The sequence below is a fragment of the Protopterus annectens genome, chromosome 6.part0 (assembly GCF_019279795.1).
Source record: "Protopterus annectens isolate FY-2018-M chromosome 6.part0, PAN1.0, whole genome shotgun sequence".
NCBI classification, from domain to species: domain Eukaryota; kingdom Metazoa; phylum Chordata; order Ceratodontiformes; family Protopteridae; genus Protopterus; species Protopterus annectens.
The window spans coordinates 1119519608-1119540969 of NC_056737.1; the positions used below are offsets into that span (position 1 = coordinate 1119519608).

Below are 21362 nucleotides of genomic sequence, written 5' to 3' on the forward strand. Positions count from 1 at the left end.
ATTTTTTCAAGGGCCTTTGTTCCTGTTTTTAATGTCTGCAGATTGAAAGGTGGGATCATTAGAATGATGCTAGGTGCATTGAACATATGTGGAGCTCCCCTTATACAAACGGTAAAGTGTTTGACATTTGCTAAACATAGGAAATTTATTTATATTGTATAATATTTATGAGTGTATGCCCATCCCTGAGTAATGCAATTTTCCCAGTGTGATTTCCCAGAAAGTAAGAACCAAGCAGAGAAGTTAATAATGTACTGATGGAGTAGGCAACCTTGTGGATAATAGAGAGGACGTAGTGAGGTTCTGAATTATGAACACTAGGTTCTTCACATACCTCTCAATTGTCCAGAATTTTGCCTCAAATTTTTGGTCTGTTCCTCATAAAGTTTGTAGTCACTGAACAATGACAGACATTGGAGTTTCAGACTTTGTATTTTTCAAAAAGTGCATGCTAATTTGAAATTTATTTTAATACCTTTCTAAATGTATGTGGACAATGTTTTAAATCTTGTCCCTGATTTTTATTTTCATTTTTTATTATCCCCCCCCCCCATTATATTTGGCTTTGTCCAGAATTATTGTGTCATGAGGTTGAGAGGTATGAGTCTGTACCACATTTAACATTTAAAATGGTAGAGGCATCAAATACTGGTTTTGTGTTATAAGTGTTGTTTTATAATTATTGTGTTCTTCCACCTTGTCCCTGACTGCATTGTTTGTCTTAAAGCTTCAGTAAAACCATTGGAATTTAAATTTTTCACTGCCAGAAAATGCTACAATTTAAGTGCACATGTTTTTCAGAACAGTGCTGGGCATTGAGATGGCAAAGAGGCAGGTACTGCCATAGTTGTATATCAAATATTCCATTAATACAGGCATGCTTTTTAAAGCACATTCATAGTTTACATGTCTTTTTTTCTCTGTTTTTTTTTCCATGTACCAGTGGAAACCTCTGGAAAGGCTTTGAGAAACACAATATGATGAAGCATTTCAGCTTTTGTTAAGTAGATATTTCAGGGATATCACCCATCTCTTTTATTAATGAGAAAATCTGCAAGAAAATGCCATTTTATCTACTTCGGAGTCGTATGTTAAGTAGCCTGTTCCCCCTACTTTACCCAAGAACCCACTATTACAGCCTCCTACCTGTTGTCATGGGAAGAGCTGTGAGCAAAAGCTTAACCAAGTGTGGGGGATAAGGAGTAGTCACTGAGAAACACTTCTAGAATAATTAGTTTTCATGCATATGACCTCAGTAGTGATGAGGAGTTGAATTTGCATAGCTCCATGTGAAATGTAAGCTGAAATGTTCCCACATATTTTGTTTTTCAGAGCTCTCCTGGAGGCGTCGCTGATGCACTGAAGGTGGGAAAGAAGCTGTATCAAGTCAAATTATTTATCAAGAGCAGAGGTGCACTGATGCATTGTGGGAATTCCTTCATTCTGTTAGGCTATGAAAGCCTGCTGTCCCATTTCATTATTAAAAAGAGTTGGGGAAAGACAAATAATGTTTTTTTCAAATTCCCCATGCTTCCCCGTGAAGCCTTATTGAAGTCGTATGACTTAGATATTTACAATTTTCCAGTTGAATGAATTTCCACAAAATGCTGCTTTTTGTTATTTGGAAACACAACAGCAGATGTTTGTAGTGGAATTGCTTTATGGCATTTCTGTAGGACAGTATTATGTGTGTTGATATTTCAGTAGACGGTATGCAACTGCTTAAGAATCTTTAACCAGTGATGCAGCCATGGAAAAGGAATGCATAGAAAGCCAATGCAGATGTCATTGCTCATGGCTGGACTTGAGTGTTATGCATACAAATGACCTTAACTACTGATTTTTTTTGCTGTGTAATGCGCAAAGTTGCCTGTCATTAATGTGGAATTTTATTCCAGTTACTAAATGCATTACTAGAAATCTACCAAGAAGAGGGTTGTGAATGATTCTGAGGTGGAACATTATGGCAGAGGTCTGAAGTGGGAAGTTCTGTTTTTCTGGGCATTGTTTATTACAAAGTTGTATATTAGCACTGGTATTTATATCCTTGCTAATGGTTAGTGTAGAGTTATGCAGTTTGTTTTTGAGTTGTCTGTCATGCTGTTTTATGTCCGGTGTTAATGGTTTAGTCTGTATTTAGCTGCTCCATAATCAGACTGAGAGGAAAAGATGTTTGTTTCTTTGTGTAAAGTCACCTATTTTGCTGGTAAATGCACACACACGTTTTATATTCTTTGTTGTATTTCTGGTATGACAACACATGGTTTGCAACAGATGATCTTCATATAGGTCACTGTTGCAGTAGCCCTCAGTACTGGGACTTCAGAGCATACCTTTCCCCTACCAGGCTAGGTGGACATTCCCTATGTATCCACGTGCACAGTTTTAGAGCTTTCTTATTGCAGTTCAGACTCCACTTACCATTTTATTGCATCTGTTGTCTTGCGTTGTTTGCTGTGGAGCTCATTCCAGATAAATATCGTATGGGGGAAAGTATCTTTCTGTTCTGCATTGCTTGCTGCAGTTCATATAACCATTGTGTTTAGTCGACTCTGATGTCGGGTTATGCCTTAGGACGTGTCCACTGCTAGGAAAGAAGACGGGTGCTTTTATGGTAGACGAATTCCAGATAAAGATTTCCGTAGTTCGTATATATTTTGCTTCGGTCCAGCACACAGCATGGAGAGCTGCAGGGTTTTCCAGCTAAAGCTCTTAGAAGAAGGAAACAAGGAGGCTCAAGGATGCGAGTTGTACTGTCATGATGTTTTCCAGTTCCTCTCCAGCCAGACACCCCCACCCCTGGAGGAAACAACAGCCACAAAGAACTAAGTAGAAATCGGTTGGGGATGTGCAGATGCAGTTATGGTGTGTGATTTTCTTGCATGCTTTGAAGATGCAGGTCTTGGTGAGGCACTATCACAGACCCTGGACCAGAGATGTCAGGTATCCAAGCCAGTGTTGAAGCCCCTTTGGAGGCCATCATTACTGCGGATATGGTCACGTCACACCAAGCAGACGTCCCTAATGTGGAATTTGGATCTTATGCCCATTGCCAAAATGTCTTTCATTGTTTCTTAAGAGGAAGGATGGTCAACTGTTTTAGTTAGGAAGGACTTCCCAGGTTGCCCTAGCAGTCCCTTCCCCAAGTCTAGACCTCCTAGACATTAGCCCCATGCAAGCCCAGCTAAAGTGACACGAGAGGCCACACCATCCTCTGCTCCATACACTTATGTAGACCCCAAGTATCTGGCCTGTCCTCACTACCATACCTTCCGAGCTGTTCCCCAAAAGTGGATTTCATTGGCTTTAAGGATTCCTTTATGTCCTGCAGTGCATACATCTAAGGGTAGACCTTGTAGGATCTCTACAACCTTGTAGGATCTCTACAATAAGACCTTCTCGGTATCTGGAGTCCTGTCTCCCAAAGGAAAACAATCCTAAGGAGTAATGACTTCTCAGAAAGTTAGGGAGAAGAATTAGACTGCTCCTCCGAAGTGTCTTTTCTCCTATGGCATGAAATGTGTGCTTGACATAATGCCGGCTGTTTCACTCACAGAAGAAATATCATTTAGTAATTCACTTTCTAGACTGTAAAATGTCTTCAAATGGGAATCCAGAGAGGTCTGTGCCATCAAGAAAAAAATATATATAACTCCATTTACTGGATGTGGAAGACCGTAAAACATATGGCCGATGTCCTTCCTTATCACTTTTGCAGTATTTTTCAGTCTTGGGGATATCCTGCCAAGGATAGCTAAATGTCCAGTCAGCATACTAAGGCCTTTACACCTTCCAGGTGCCATACATCAGACGTATGTCTTACATGCGAGGCATAAAGTACATACGTGACATACAAGCTCCTAATCCTCAGAACTTCTTTTCCACCAGTCCGAACGCTACCTTTGAATTTGGCCTGCAAGCAGGTAAGATAAGTGCCCCATTGGGTTCTCTTTTTTTCTTCCTTTTTACTTTAGTTTACATGACATCCAAGAAGGGAAAATGTGAGTCTGGGAGGCAGATTCCTCATAAAGATAGACATGAGAAGTGCCTTTTTTTATTTGGGTGCTACGTACAAAACCATATGCAGTGTGAAATTTGTCTGGCGTTTGTCCTTAAGACGCACTGCAGTCATCTGTCATCTCTTTCAATTTATTTGGAGAAACCAGCAGTTGAAGCTTTTGGCTCAGGGTACCATGGCTGAATCCACCTGCCCCAACATTCAGACACCCCATTGGAAGTCAGCCAAAAAGATGATTACTGACTCTGCTGCAGTCCAACTTCCACAAAATGTCTCCATCTTGTTGGATGAAAAACGTGAGGACCGTCCAGTGCCTCAGCTCCATCTGCCACGACACAGTTGGAGGCCAGTATGGGGCTGTCTACCTGCACACACTGTAAGGCTATACCCGTGTATGGTGCAGATGTGGAGGGGGAAACCACAGCTTTTTATGTACGAGGGGTGGGGTGGGGGGAATCCATGCATACTTGTTAGGGAAGATGTGCATGGTACATTGAATCTAAGCAGGGATCGTGACCTCTGAGGTTTGTTAAAGCTGATGTTTCTTTAAAAAAGAACCAGAAGACAGCATGCAGCCCCTATAGCTAAGGATTCCCATAAAGAATGGTAGGATTTTACTCAGGGGCTCTTTAATGCTCTTATGGCTCTAAAACACCCTAAAGAATGATCTGTTCCTGCTTCTGCTCCTTGGTCTTCCACTCCTTCCGAATGCCCTTGAGGACTCTGATTCCTCTGAAGAGATAAACTCTGGCGAGGAGTCATTGGCTTACTCCTCTCAGATCCACTCAACACTTGCCATGTAGTCTGAAGAAGAGGCTTCACTTTCTCCTGACTGCCCTATGAAAGTATTGTCCTTTGTGGATATGGCCATTCATATGGTGGACTACTGTAAATGTGAGTGTTACCAGAAGTTTGACATTCAAAACAGATATTATGTACTTTTGCAAATAGATTTTCCTTGACCTTCTGCAGTCCATCCAGTGCTGGTTGCCCTCCTGGACACTTTCACTTCAGCTTCTCAGGCCCCTAATTCTCAGCCTAAAAATCCAGACAGGTTCTGTAAATTTCCTGAAGCTCAGAACATTTTGTATAAAAACCCTTCTTCTGAACCTGCTGTTATTTCAGTGGTCACTAATAAACCATCTAACTTTGCTGTCCTCTTCTGAGCTTTTACCTTCTGATAAGGGATGCCTTTCTATGGCAGGTATGTTACGGACATATACACTTCTGCTACCTTTGCTTTAAGGGCTTTTAGTTACTAGATGCATGTGACTATGTATGTCCTGGCTCTTCTGTCCAAACTTGGGGGCATTCTAGCTGGTATTCCTGATTCAGAGGGTAAGTCTTCTGCCATTTCCCTTTTGAGCGGTGCTTCTCAGTAGGCTTGTCATTCCATTAAATGCAGTTATGATGCTGCAGATGCCTCCTCTAGGGCAGCCACATCTAGATCTGTAATGTCTGCCTGAAGACATCAATGCCAAGTTATTAGACTTACCCTTAGACACCCAGAATCTCCTTGGCACAGCAGCTGCTGAATTAGTTTAAGACCCTTCAGGATAAGAGGAAAGTTATGGAGGATCTAAAATAAATATTTGTCTCTCCTATACCTAAGTTTCAGAAAAAATATTCATCTAAGCCTTCTTTTCTCCATAGGCAGCCTAGACAGCCTTGGTGGGGGCAACAGGCCATTAGGAGAGTTTTTCCAAACAAGCCTTCTCAGTGTTCCTTGACAAGTTTGCTTCTATTTCACATTCATACACTCCTACCCCTTGGCTAGTTTTCACTGTTCCTCGGGTCAAGTCTTTCTTTTCTTGTTTTGCAATAGATAACTGTGTACTCTTAGGCACTTATTATCCAGAATGGTTATTTTATAGTCAGGAAGTCCCTCCTTCCCTCCATTCACAGGCCACTCTCAGCCTCCTCCTTGTCCACTCTCACATTTTCCTTTGGTTCTTCAGGATTTCGTGGTTCAATGAGTCATCCACTCTGGCCTCTGTTCTCAGCACCATGACCCCTCTTTCCTTGGAACCAGAAACATCCTAGAGACCCATTCTAGACCTTCCCTTTCTCAAGGTTTCCTCTTTCAGGATGTTGTCTCTTCAGACAGATGTTCTTTCACTGTTGCAGTCATCGCATTAGAGTTATCCTGCCAGGGGTAGCCCTCAGTCAGCCCGAATACCAGAAGCTTAGTATTTCTGCGTCAGTTGTTGTCGCTCCAGGATTGACGTTAGGTCGTCAGTGGTATAAAATCAGGCAGCTGACGCCATTACATCAGTCTTTCTTGCCACGGAGCCTGAAGCAGAAGCAGATCGCATGAGTGCTGGTCAGCTGCTACCTGAGTTTTCATTTACGAATTGAAGTTGAAGTCTTCTAAAGCTAAGTACCCCATTGGGGATCCTTTTTTCTTGCTTTAACTGTTGTCAGAAAAAAGTTAACAATTGTCTCGGATGTGGAAAGCAAATAACACACCAAGACTTCCATGCTTACTGCGTCACCTGTTTAAGCCCAGACCACGACTTCCCCCGCTGTCGCTTTTGTGCTTTATTCAACACCAGAACTATCCTTCGGGCCCTTATTGTAGCTACATATTTTTACTTTCAGTCCTCGAATTCCGATATGGCTTCAGTAAGCCATCCGACTACCGATCTTCCGAAAAAACATAAGGATAAAGACAGAGACAGACCGCACAGGTCCAAAACTGCAGATGACGCTTCCACTAAGCTAGTCGCCAGTTGTCTGGTCCTCAGTGAGGCGCTTTTACAGACCCTGATGCCCACTTCTTTGGATTCGCAGGCCGCTACTAAGACCCTTTCAGAGTCCAGTATGCCGCAAGACTCTTCTTCGACTAAGGATCCTGCAGACGTCTCTACCTTAGATGGGTCCGGAGCCACTAGGCAGGCACCGGCTTCGGAGGAAGTACTTTGCAGTACCGATACTGGACACAGACCGACGACTTTCATGTCTTCAGATGTTCATTGTGTTTCACTGTTTCAGTCTGTTTCAGATTTGGGTAATCTGCTGGCAGGTTGCCCTCAGTTGGCCTGATTAACAAAGTCTTGGGTCCTGCGTCGGTTGCTGTCCCTTCTTCCATGACGTCAGGTCGTCAGGGGTATAAAACATGCAGCCGATGCCATTACATCAGTCTTTCTTGCTGCACTGTGCCCGAAGAAGAAGCAGTTCGGAAGTGCTGGTCGGCCAACTCCTGAAATTTTCGTTTTCGAGTTTCAGAACCGAAGTCTTCAACTAAAAGCTAAGTACCCAGTTGGGGAAACTTTTTCTTGCTCCTTACCGATGTCATTAAAAGTTAATAATTGTATTACTTGTGGGAAGCAAATACCTCATAAGGATTTTCATTTGTACTGTATTCCTTGCCTAGGCCCTGACCACGACGTACCTTGCTGTCGGTTTTGTGCTTTATTTAATCAGCGCACTATCCGTTGTCAGTACATTTTTGCTTCAAAATATTTTGGTTCTCGGTTTAGTTATCCAGAAATGACATCGGTTAGCCATCCAACTACCGGAATACCGAAAAAAACGCAAAGAAAAAGAGAGAGACAGGCCGTTGAGGTCCAAAACTACCAATGATGCTTCTAAGCCAGTCTCCAGTTCGCCAGTACTCAGCGAGGTGCTTTTGCAGCCCCTGATACCCGCTACTTCTGATTCGCAGTTCTCTGCTGAGACCCATTCGGAGTCCAGTATGCTGCGAGATACTTCACATATGGAACCCGAAGATGTCTCTACCTTGGATGGGTCCGGAGCCGCTGAGCAGGCATCTGCTTCTGAGGGTGTATTCAGGCCTACAGACTTGCATATTAAACCGACTCCAACTTCAGTGCAAAGGCCTAAATCTCGATCTATGTCTAAAAAACTGACTCCCAGGCCACATGTTCAGGCCCCTATACCTAAAAAACAAATGATCAAAATGGCTGAAGATTTAATTACTCTAATCAGGGGTAGTCACCCCCCCCCCCAAGAGGCGTATGATTAAATGTGACTATGAATCTTCTGAACAGGACTCTGTTTCTTCTGACTCTTCTAGTGATCTGGATTTGTCCATACCTACTTATGAGGACTCTGATGCAGAGGATTCCATTCCCTCTGCTTCTCTGCCTGAGGATTTCTCTTTTGGGGAAACTTTACATACCTTAAGGGAGCATTTCCATTGGGAAAGTCAGGATTTCTCTGAATCCAAAAAGAGGCTTAGGGATTTCCTTCTTCTTTCTCAGCATAGGCCTTTGGCTATACCTCCTGTACTAGATATTGTTGATGATGTGTTTTTGGAATCCAGTATGGCCCCCGATTCTTACCTCCAGCCCCTAGCAAACCAGACAGGTACTTTATTTTCAAAAATCCTGTTGCGGACCCTGAAACCATTTCTCAGGGGCCCAAGGGCATTAAGGCTTCTACTGCAAAAAATCCTACCCCTTCTGATAGAGACTCCAGGGTGCTGGATAGATGGGGTAAAAATGTTTATACTTCTGCAACCTTAGCAATCAGGGCTTTAAACTGTCAATTTCATATGCTAAAATGTCAACAGCATATCATGGGACTGCTTAAACAGAAAATTATGTTGATTTCTGACTGTGTGGAGAATAAAGATTACTGCTGACAAGTATACTGAGGATCAAGAACACACGAACACAGTTGAGTAAAAAACAGAACACCTTTATCCAACACAAAGCTTTCGGGACAATTCTCTTTAATCATTGAAAAAGAGAATTGTCCCGAAAGCTTTGTGTTGGATAAAGGTGTTCTGTTTTTTACTCAACTGTGTTCGTGTGTTCTTGGAGAATAAAGATTTGCAGGATTTATTGCATTCAGCTGAATAAAGTTGGCAAACATACTTTGCAATGTGGTTTTGATTCTTTAAAGGCCTCTTGTAGGGCTGCTGTTACTGGGACTGTACTTAGAAAGCATGCTTGGTTTAAGGAGCAATCTCTGCCTGATCATGTTAAAGAAAACTTTTTGATGCTCCTTTACAGCAGGACCGCCTATTTGGCAATAAGGCTGAAGAAGTTCTAAAAAAGATGGAAGATAAAGCTAAATCTATGCAAACTGTGAAAGATTTCTTACAAGTGCAACCTCCTATATTTAGTAGGCATTGGCCTACTAAGAACTGGTCCTTTCCAGCTCCCTCCAAAGTCACTACGGTTAAACCCAGACATTCCAAAAGCACCAGGTTTCAGTCCCAAGGGACTTTCAAAACTAAGCAATGGAGTGCTTCCACTTCCAAATCTGGAAACAAGAAGGTACCACCCCTATGGTAAACGGTCTCAATGACTTCCCTTGAAATTACCAAGCACTTATCTCTTAGCCGCCCCTTTGGGGGGAAAACTGGCTCTTCATTCAAGAAACTGGCAACTTACAACCCAGGACAAATGGGTTTTAATATAGTGTCCCAGGGATACAGATTTCATTTCCACACGTTACCAACTCCAAACAGGTGGCCAGACCTGTCCCCAAATCAGTGGGCAGAGGCTCAGAAACAAGTACTTTCCCTCCTAAACATGGGGGCTATTCAACCAGTACCAGAAGAGGAAAAGGGACAAGGTTTCTATTCCAGACTTTTCCTGGTACCCAGAAAAGTCAAATTATGGCATCCAATTCTGGTCCTGTCTACTCTAAACAACTTCTTGGACATTCCAAAATTCAAGATGTTGACTCATCAGTTACTGCCTATGCTAGGCAAGGATGCCTGGTTGGCAACTCTCGACTTAAAAGAGGCTTACCTGCATATCCCAATCAGGGAATCTTGCAGAAGATTCCTACACTTCAAAGCAGGCTGCATGCATTATCAGTTCTCTGCACTGCCCTTTGGCTTCTCTACTGCGCCCAGGGTATTCACAAAGTGCCTGGCTCCAGTAATTGCATTTTGCAGGCAAAGAAATATTCAAATATATCATTACCTGGACGATTGTCTAATTCAGGCAGAAAACCAGGCCATTTTTCTAAAACATCTGGTATTTGTAAAAAGAGTTCTAACCTGTCTAGGGTACACCATAAACGAAAAGAAATCTCAACTGGTACCCTCTCAAAAGATTACATTCCTGGGTGCAAGCTTGAATACAGCTGCCCAGATGGCTTTCCTTATGCCAGAAAAGCAAATTCATTTGGTGACTTACTTCAAACAGGTGGCCACAAAAACCCTGTTGTATCTGCAAGACAAATACTGCAAGCCTTGGGGTTCATGGCCTCTTGCATTCTTCTAATTCCATATGCAAGACTGCATATGAGGAAACTTCAGTGGTACTTAAAAAGTTTATGGAGTCAACATTGTCGCAGCCTGGAAACAATGATTCCTATCATACCTTGCCTGAGCCTACAGTTCCTATGGTAGGCAGAGGCCTGCCACCAAAACAAGGGACTGCCATTCACACCACCCCCTACCACCCATACCCTAACTACAGACGCATCAGACTATGCATGGGGGGGGCTCATCTGATAGGGAAATGCATTCATGGCAAATGGAGCCCAAAACAAATGCACCTTCATATCAATCAAAAAGAAATGCTAGCTGTACAGAATGCACTGACAGCCTTCAAGGACTACCTTCATCCAGGATAATTACTGATAGACTGACAACACCACGGTTATGTGGTACATAAACAAGCAGGGGGGGTGCACATTCCTACCCCCTCTGCAGACTAGCCATGACATTGTGGAACACAACCTTGAGCTACCAGCTACAACTACAAGCTCAATTCCTGCCAGGAAAGCAGAATGTTCTGGCAGACGAACTAAGCAGAAATCTCATGGACCCTCAAGAATGGAAACGGGAACCACGGATTTTCAACATGTTGACACGCAAATGGGGGAGCCCAGACATAGATCTTTTTGCCTCACCCCTGAACTACCAGTTGGACAAATTTTGCACAAGAACCCATCACAAAAAAGCCTGGAAAGTGGATGCCCTGTCCTTCAGCTGGAAAAACGTATCAGTCTATGCCTTTCTCCCTCTGCCTTTGCTCTTAAAAGTTCTACTAAAAGTCAAACAGGACAAACCAAAAATGATTTTGATTGCTCCGGACTGGCCTCGCCAACACTGGTACCCATTCCTGTGCAGTGTGTCACACATTTCCCCATGGTGCCTGCCTCAGACACCTTCCTTACTGTCTCAGCAGGAGAACCAAATTCTGCACCCTCAGCTCCAAACATTGAATCTTGCAGCTTGGCTAATCATTTAAATTCCCCCTTAGCATCCCTCAGCAAACCTGTGATGGATGTAATTTTGGAGGCGAGAAGACCTAGTACTAGAAAATCTTATGCCAACAAATGGAAAATATTCTGTGCCTGGAATCAAACTCAAGGGATGAGCACAGCAGTGCCCAATTTACCTCAGATTTTGCAATACTTAACTGAGATGCTTCACAAGGGCCTGTCTTTTTCTTCCATAAAAATCCATGCCTCAGCCATTTCAGCTCATTAGAACACAGACCCTCCCCCCCTCTCTCATCGTCTTCTAAAGCAGTATCTCATAGGGGCCAAAAACTTGAGACCACCCAAGAGAGCTCCAACCCCTGCCTGGGACCTTAACTTTGTATTGGAGAAACTCACTCTACCTCCTCTCGAGCCAGCTGCTACTGCAGACTTAAAAATTCTTTCCTGGAAAACAGCCCTCCTTTTAGCAATCACTTCAGCTAGAAGGATATCTGAATTACAGGCCCTTATGGCAGTGGAGCCTTTCATCATCTTTCATGCGGACAGGGTGTCACTCAAAACCAATCCATCATTTACGCCCAAGGTGGTATCCAGTGTGGCTCTTAATCAGTCCATTCATTTGCCAACTTTCTTTCCCAATCCACAGAACAAGGGAGAGCAGATTCTGCATTCATTGCATATACACAGACAACTTAGATTCTACTTGGACAGGACTAAATCTCAAAGAAAATCTGAACAACTGCTGGTAGCATTTGCTGCAGGGGCAGAGGGGAAGGCTATTTCAAAGCAAACTTTCTAAATGGATAAGCCATTGTATTCATTTCTGTTATAAGCACCATGGAAAACCTATCCCTCAGGGGATCAGATCTCATTCCACCAGGGCTGCATCTACTTCATCAGCCTTTCTCAGAGGTGTTCCTACCAGGGATATTATAGAAGCTGCTATCTGGAGTTCAGTTCATACTTTCACCAAGCATTATCACTTACCAATCTTCTCTAAATCAAGAGCTGGCTTTGCCACTGCTGATGTCCTTCATGGATGCATCTGCAATCATAACAAATGGGTTGTCCTGTCGTCAGGCAGCCCTTCAGTCGGCCAGATTCCAAAGTCTGGGTCTGGCTTCGGCTGATGTCGCACTTCACCCGACGTCATCTCTGCTGGTCTTCGGGTATAAAGGCATCGGCCGACGCCATTTTCTTCAGTCTTTCTTGCCGCGTGGCGCCCGAAGCAGAAGCTGTTCGCAAGTGCCGGTCGGTCAGATCCAGAGATTCCTACTACCGAATACTACTTCGAAGACTTCTAAAAAGCTAAGTACCCCGTTGGGGACCTTTTCTTGCCTCAGCCGATGTCAGAAAAAGTAAACAATTGTTTAACTTGTGGGAAACAAATACCTCATAAGGATTTCCACTCTTACTGCCTACCTTGTTTAGGCCCAGACCACGACGTTGCTGCCTGTTTAGCTTGTTCTTCCTTCAACCGACGAACGCTTAGGCGTCGGTCGGAGTTTGCTGAACAGTTTTTCGGCTCAGATTTTGCGTACATTATGCCGTCGGAGCATCCGACTACCCAAATAATTAAAAAACGCAAAGAAAAGGACCGACACTCGCGGTCCGCGGTTTCGGCCGAAACCACGGATAAGCAAACCGCGAGTGTCTCGGTTTCGGCCGAAACCGAGAAAACCTGTCAATCCTCAGCCGAATCCATGATTTCTACCGAGGCTCCTGCTACTTTAGCTGAATCGGCCTCTGAAACTTTGCCTACTACTGTGGCCTCCACTGATTTATCTGACACCATCCCTTTGGATGTTTCCACCCCAGCACGTGGTGCTGCTAGGCCTCCTGCAGCCATGTCTATCAAGGCCTTTGCCAGGGCCAAAGCAGCCAAAACTGCTAAAACAGTTCCTGCTAAGGCCCCCTCACACAGACACCCTTCTAGCTCTCAAATGCTTACTCTGGCAGAGGATTTGATTTCCTTAATTAGGGGATCCCAATCACACCCAGACAGGGCCTCTCAGCCTCCAGAAAAGAGACCTAGGACAGAACCACCCCAGCAGGAGTGCTCTGATGATTCTTCGGAGGACTCAGACACTACAGACCAGCCAGAGGCTCCTTTGTCCACTTATGAAGACTCCGATGCTGATGAATCCATTCCATCGGCCTCACCTCCAGAAGAATTCTCTTTTGGGGAAACCTTGCATGCCATGAGAGAGCAATTCCAATGGCAAGAACAGGATTTCTCAGACTCAAGAAAAAGGCTTAGAACTTTTCTGCATCTACCACAACATAGGCCCTTAGCTATACCTCCAGTTTTGCCTGTTGTGGATGATGCATTTAATGATGTTTGCACTGCACCTGATTCTTTACCACCAGCCCCTGCCAAACCTGACAGATTTTACAGGGTACCCAACACTCACCACCACCTTTTCAGGGCCCCACTTGCAGATCCTGAGACTATATCCCAGGGGCCTAAGGCAGTAGCTTCTACCTCTACAAAAAACCCTCTCCCTTCTGAAAGGGAAGCCAGGTCTTTAGACAGATGGGGCAAAAAAGTCTACACCTCTGCCACTCTCTCAGCTAGAGCTTTAAACTGTCAGTTTCACATGATCCAATACCAAGAGTTTATGCTTGATCAGTTGTCTAAGAAAGTTTCTTCTGAAGAACCCTTAGATAAGAAATATGTTTTAGAAATGGTGAATAACATACAGCAGGTTAGTAACCATTCTTTGAAATGTGGCTATGATGCACTGGAGGCTTCATTTAGATCAGCCATGACTGGCACAGTGATAAGAAGGCATGCATGGCTGAAAGAGCAGGCCCTGCCGGATCAGGTAAAAGCAAAGCTGTTAGATGCTCCTATGGATAAGGACAGTCTATTTGGTACCTCTGCTCAACAAGTAATAAAGACAATGGAAGAGAAGGCAAAATCTGTACAAACAGTTAAGGATTTCTTACAGGTTCAGCCCCCTCGGTTTAGCAGAAATTGGCCTGCCAAAAATTGGTCCTTTCCAGATTCATCAAAGACCCAAAGAGGCAGGTATAGACGCTCTAGAGGCAGAAACCAATCCAGAGGAAGTGCCTACAGAGGAAGACAGTGGCAAGGTAATAACCAGCGAGGCACTGCCACAACCACTGCCACTGCAACAGGACAATCACAGTGACTTGGCCCTGACACCGCCTACCAGAGAGCAATTAGCAGCACCTTTAGGCAGAAAGTTAGCCTTATTTTCACAAAACTGGCACTATATCACAAAAGACAAGTGGATTTTAAAAACGATAGACCAAGGCTACAGGTTCCACTTCCACACCTTACCAGTAAAAAGAGGAATGCCAAACTTACCTCCAACTCAAAGAACAGAAGCTCAAAACCAGGTAACTCAGCTAACCAACATGAGAGCTGTGGAGAGGGTGCCAGTAAATCAACAGGGCAAAGGATTTTACTCCAGACTCTTTCTAGTCCCAAGAAAAGAAAAAACTTGGAGACCCATTCTCGATCTGTCCGTCTTAAACACATACATCATCGCACCAAAATTCAAAATGCTGACCTTACAGCAACTTCTTCCCATGCTGGGCAAGGAGTGTTGGCTGGTGACTCTAGATCTCAAGGAGGCATACCTGCACGTCCCCATACGACCAATTTGCAGAAGATACCTCAGATTCCTTGCAGGATCAGAGCATTATCAATTCTCAGCATTGCCCTTTGGCTTATCCACTGCGCCCAGAGTATTCACAAAATGCCTGGCATCAGTAATCGCTCATTGCAGGCTACAGGAATCCAAATCTACCCATACCTGGACGACTGCCTGCTACAAGCGGACAACAAAGACAAGCTGACAACAGATTTACAAAGGGTCATTTGCTTGCTACAAGCCCTGGGATACACAGTCAACTTAAAAAAGTCAAGGCTGATTCCATCCCAGACAAGAACCTTCTTGGGTGCAGAATTGGACACAGTAAAACAAATGGCATTCCTGACTGCAGAAAAACAAGAACAACTACCTCTTTACTTCTTGGCATTAACAAAGCAGAACAAACTAACAGCAAGAAAGGTGCTGCAGGCTTTGGGATTCATGGCATCATGCATAATCTTGATTCCTCATGCCAGACTGCATATGAGAAAGCTACAGTGGTACCTAAAAAACTTATGGTCTCAACACAGGCACAGCTTAGAAACCGAGATCCCACTAATCCCATGCCTGAAACAAGAATTCCTATGGTGGGCCCAAGCATGCCAGGCAAACCTAGGCTTGCCCTTCCACAAAGGTCAAGCGAACCAGACCATCACAACAGACGCCTCAGACCTAGGCTGGGGGGCACACATGTTGGACAAATGCATACAAGGATTGTGGACCCCAGACCAGCTGCACCTGCACATAAACCAAAAAGAAATGCTGGCAGTACAACTAGCAATCCAGAAATTCAAACCTTTCCTCAAGGAAGGCCATTTATTGATAAGGACAGACAACACCACAGTCATGTGGTACATCAACAAGCAAGGGGGCACGCATTCTTACCCCCTATGCAGAATGACTCTGGACCTTTGGAATATGGCTCTGAGCTACAACATCCAGTTACAGGCAACCTTCGTGCCAGGAAAGGAAAATACACTAGTAGATATGTTAAGCAGAACCACCTCGGATACTCACGAATGGATGCTGCACCCGGACATCTTCAAGACCATCACATGAAAATGGGGAATGCCACAAATAGACCTGTTCGCATCCCCACTCAACCACCAGCTCAGGAAATTCTGCACAAGGACGTTTCACCCTCTTGCATGGAAGGTGGACTCCCTTTCCTTCAGTTGGAAAGGTCTGACAGCATATGCATTCCCACCTCTTCCTTTGATGCACAAGGTACTACTGAAAATCAAAGAGGAACAACCAAGGATAATTCTGATAGCTCCGAATTGGCCAAGACAATACTGGTATCCCCTGCTGAGGAGCATGTCTCAGGGGATAATGTGGTCAATCCCCCTGATGCCTTTGATGTTAACTCAGAACAACTACAACATCCTGCATCCAAACCTAAAGACCTTACAACTGACTGCCTGGAACATCACTTAAGAGCAACTAACCTAGACCTATCCCAAAGGGTTAAAGACATTATACTGGAAGCCCGCAGACCTTCAACAAGAAGGAACTATGCAGGAAAATGGAAAAGGTTTGCCACTTGGAGTGCGGAAAGAGGAAAAGAGGTGTCAAACATAGACATTGCTAACATCGTGGAGTACTTGGCAGAGCTTCTACACACAGGCCTGTCCTATTCCTCCATCAAGATACATGCTTCAGCTATTTCTGCAGAATACAGTTCTGATCCACCTGTCTTCTCGCACCCTCTACTTAGGCAATTCCTCAGAGGAATCAAGAATGTAAAACCTCCTAGGAAACCACCACTACCAGCATGGGACTTAAATTTTGTACTAGAAAAATTGACACTCCCTCCATTTGAACCAGCAGGAACAGCGGATCTGCAACACCTATCATGGAAAACTGCTTTCCTTCTGGCAATTACTTCAGCAAGAAGGGTTTCAGAACTCCAGGCCTTAATGGCAGTACAACCCTTCCTGATCTTCCATCAAGATAGAGTCTCCATGAGAACTAATCCTACTTTTATGCCAAAGGTGGTATCCAGAGTGTCCTTAAACCAGGCAATCCACCTACCTACCTTCTTTCCCAACCCACAGAACAGGGGGGAAGGCTTCTGCATACTTTGGATGTACATAGACAGTTACGCTACTACCTGGACAGAACCAAAGGTAACAGAAAAACTGACCAGCTGTTAGTGGCCTATGCACCAGGAAGGGAAGGAAAAGCAATTTCCAAACAGACAATCTCCAAATGGATAGGAAATTGCATCAGATTCTGTTACTCCTACCATGGAAAACCAATGCCACAGAACATAAGACCTCATTCAACAAGAGCTACAGCCACTACCACAGCTTTCTTACGAGGAGTGGCAACCAAGGACATTATTGAGGCGGCTACTTGGACCTCCGTGCATACATTTGCCAAGCATTACAATTTACCTCTATATTCTAGATCCCGAGCAGGGTTTGCCACTGCTGTACTGCAAGGGATCCTATCTACACCATAATTTGTTTTGCTTCCTCCACCCCTAGTTTAGCTATGGTATTCTACCCATTTGTTATGACTGCAGATGCATCCATGAAGGACATAGTACAGTTTTGTACCTACCATAAATGTAGATGTCCGAACTGGATAGCATCTGCAGTCAGGATTACCCACCCTCCTTCCCCTCTGTGGTACTCCTAGGGTATTTACACTCCTAATAGCTAGCTGGGGGGGAGTCTCTTATGGTGTATTTGTTTGTATATATGTACATATATGCCTATTTTTTGTATTTGCCTTCTACCTTGTCTGCATACATTGGCATTTATCCAAATTTAGCCTTCCAAGAGGGCAACTGGCATCTGGGGCAAGAAACACTGAAGAAAATGGCGTCGGCCGATGCCTTTATACCCGAAGACCAGCAGAGATGACGTCGGGTGAAGTGCGACATCAGCCGAAGCCAGACCCAGACTTTGGAATCCGGCTGACTGAAGGGCTGCCTGACGACAGGACAACCCATTTGTTATGACTGCAGATGCTATCCAGTTCGGACATCTACATTTATGGTAGGTACAAAACTGTACTTTTTGCAGGGCCTTATAGCTGTTCCTAATGCTGTATAAATCCATCCTTCCAACCTTAGCTTTGGGAATCCACCAAAATGTAATGATTGCAACAGTGAAACATGATGAACATAGTACAGTTGTGTACACTTACCATAAATGTAGATGTTCGAGTGTATTCACTGTTGCAGTCCTGGTTACCTTCCCTCCAGCCCCCTGTTTTTCTTTTACTATATCTCTTCTTTCTTTTACTATGCTTAAAAGCCTTTTTGGTGTATTTGCTTTTGTTTAGAGGTATATTTTTGTGTTTCTAATTATATATATATATATATATATATATATATATATTATATATATATGTATTTTGCTCCCCATTTGGTGGGCACCTGACATCTGGGGCAAGAAAAACTGATGTAATGGCGTTGGCTGCATGTTTTATACCCCTGACGACTTGACTTCATGGAAGAAGGGACAGCAACTGACGCAGGACCCAAGACTTTGTTAATCAGGCTGACTGAGGGCAACCTACCAGCAGGTTACCCAAATGTAATGACTGCAACAGTGAATACACTCGAACATCTACATTTATGGTAAGTGTACACAACTGTACTTTCTTTGTAAATCTACCGAGTTTCTAAGGCCCAGGGTACGAATGGGTCTATATTAGAACATCAAAGATGTTCATCGTGTTATACTGCTGCAGTCATCACACTTGGATTATCCTGCCATCAGGTGGTCCCGCAGTTTGCCCGAGTTCCAAAGTCTTGGTCCGGCATCAGTTATTGTCACTTCTTCCCTGACGTCAGTGCGCCAGAGGTATATAAGATGCATCCAACGCCATTTTCTTCAGTCTTTCTTGCCGCGCGGTGCCCGAAGCAGAATCAGTTCGCAAGTGCCGGTCGGCCGACTCCTGAGATTTTCAAATCGAATTTCAGACCGAAGTCTTCATAAAGCTAAGTACCCCGTTGGGGAACCTTTTCTTGCCTCAGTCCGATGTCAGAAAAAGTTAACATTTGCATTTCTTGTGGGAAGCAAATACCTCATAAGGCCCAGACCACGACCTCACAGGTTGTCGGTTTTGTGCTAGGTTTAATAAACGAACTATTAAGCATAGGTTTGATTTCATCCGACATTATTTTGGTAGGAAATTTAATTATACCATGCCGTCGGACCAACCGATGACCGGAATACATAAAAACCGCAAAGGTAAGGACAGGCAGCCGAAATCCAAACCGGACTCCGAGGCCTCTGCAAGGCCAGTTGCCGGTTCTCCGGTTTTCAGTGAGGCGCCTACGCAGCCCCTGTCGACCGCTGATTTAGAACCCCAGGCGACATCCGATTCACAAGCAGAGATTGCTAGGCCTCCACAACCTTTACCTTTAGGCCCTTCCGACTCCATACCTGAAGGAGATTCCGGTGCAGTTGAAATGCCTTCAGTTGCAGAAGGTGTCTTCAGACCGACTACACTCACTATTAAATCCTATGCAAAACTGAAAACTCCTTTAAAAACAAAGAAGACTGTACAGCAGTCTCCAGTACAAGGCCCCATGCCTAAGAAACAGATGCTTAAGATGGCTGAAGACTTAATTACCCTAATCAGGGGTTCCCATCCCCCTCCTGATAAAAGGCCAAGGCAGGAGGAGGACTACGCTTCCTCTGACCAGGTTTCAATTTCCTCAGACTCTTCTGAGGAACAGGAATATTCCTTTCCCCCTTATGAAGATTCTGATGCTGAAGAGTCTATCCCTTCTGCATCTCCCCCAGAAGACTACTCTTTTGGGGAAACCTTACATACTATGAGGGAACATTTCCACTGGGAAGGCCAGGATTACTCTGATTCTAAGAAAAGGCTCTAAGAGTTCCTTTTACTACCCCAGCATAGACCACTTGCTATTCCACCTGTGTTAGATATTGTGGATGATGTTTATTCAGAATCTAGCCTTAACCCAGATTCACTACCTCCAGCACAAGCCAAACCAGACAGATACTACAGAGTCCCTGACTCACACAAATACCTGTATAAAAGCCCTGTTGCTGACCCAGAAACCATTTCCCAGGGTCCCAAAGGGGGTTAAGGCCTCTATTGCTAAAAATCCTGTGCCCTCTGAAAGGGATTCTAGAGCACTAGACAGATGGGGAAAGAAAGTATATATCTCAGCTACTCTAGCTATGAGGGCCTTAAATTGTCAGTTTCACATGCTGAAATATCAACAATATCTGATGTCTCAGGTAAAACAAAAAATGCTCGTACATACAGACCAGCCAGATTACAAGGAAATGAAAGATTTGTTGCATTCAGCTGAACAAGTGGGAAAACATTCTTTGCAATGTGGATTTGATTCATTGGAAGCTTCTTGTAGAGCAGCAGTGACAGGGTCTGTCATACGGAGGCATGCTTGATTAAAAGAACAAACTTTACCTGATCATGTTAAAGCAAAGTTTCATAGTTTAGTACTAGGCTATCTGCCCTGGGGCATTTGTAAGCCTAGCCATAGTGATGTGGCTTTCGCCACCCCATGAAATGGTACAAAAATGTACAGAATAGATTTAGAATACTGTGCCTCTGTCTAGTAGTGACACAGTGAAGGTCCCCTTATATAATAGAATTAGTTTACTGTGCCCCTGTCTAGCAGTGACACAGATGTGACCCCTGGGGTAAACTTACGATCTCCCATCCACTCATCAAGATTTCTCTTGAAGAGAGTTAGTGAGGGGCTCTGCCTAACATGAACTGGGATTCTGTTCCAGAGCATGGGAAGCCTCTGGGTTATGAATCTATCCCTCCAGCATGTCCTATTCATACTTGTGCCGAGGTTTAAGTCTGTAGCTCTCGTGGTTCTGATGGATTTGGATTTTTTGAGGTGGAGCATGTCCATCAGTTCCTGATTGGACATGGCCTTGTACGTCAGGCACAGATCACCTCTGAGCAGGCAGTATGCTACTGAATAGAGCTGGAGTTTCTTTAGTCTGCATGGATGCACCTTTACAGCAGGATGCTTTATTTGGTGTAAAAGCAGAAGAAGTTTTAAAGAAAATGGAGGATAAGGCAAAATCTATGCAGACGGTCAAGGATTTCTTACAGGTTCAACCCCCTCGTATCAGCAGAAATTGGCCAACCAAAAACTGGTCCTTTCCAGCTTCTGGCAGACCACAGAGGGGCAGATACAGACGCCCAAGAGGCAGAGGCCAGCCACAAGGCTCTTACCAGCCTCGACAAAGGAGTGGCACAACCCAAAAAGGAGGAGAAGACAGGTCTCAAACTAACAGAAGACAAACACAATGACTTACCCCTCAGACTACCAAGCAAAACCCTCTTGGTAGCTCCCTTGGGGGGAAAACTAGCACTTTTTGCAGACAATTGGCACATCATCACAAAAGACAAATGGGTCCTAAATATTGTATCTCAAGGATACAGATTCCACTTTCACACTTTGCCAAGGATAAAAGGAATGCCAAACTTGCCACCAAATCAATGGGCAGAGGCTCAAAAGCAAATTTCAGCTCTCATGGACATGAGAGCCATTCATCAGGTTCCTACACAGGAGCAAGGACAAG

The 21362-nt window shown here is 44.1% G+C and overlaps 1 protein-coding gene across 14 annotated transcripts in view; it reads left to right on the forward strand.

Annotated features, from left to right (window-relative positions):
* RBMS1 (RNA binding motif single stranded interacting protein 1) overlaps window positions 1-21362 on the forward strand; it is a 1922565-nt gene that overhangs the window by 1213731 nt on the left and 687472 nt on the right. For 9 of the 14 annotated variants that reach the window (XM_044074729.1, XM_044074739.1, XM_044074730.1 and 6 more), the window contains one exon: window positions 1333-1365. The exons of the other annotated variants lie outside the window; for them this stretch is intronic. In XM_044074729.1, the coding sequence (XP_043930664.1) occupies window positions 1333-1365 (33 nt within the window). The remainder of the gene's footprint in view (window positions 1-1332; window positions 1366-21362) is intronic. 14 annotated transcript variants of the gene reach the window in all.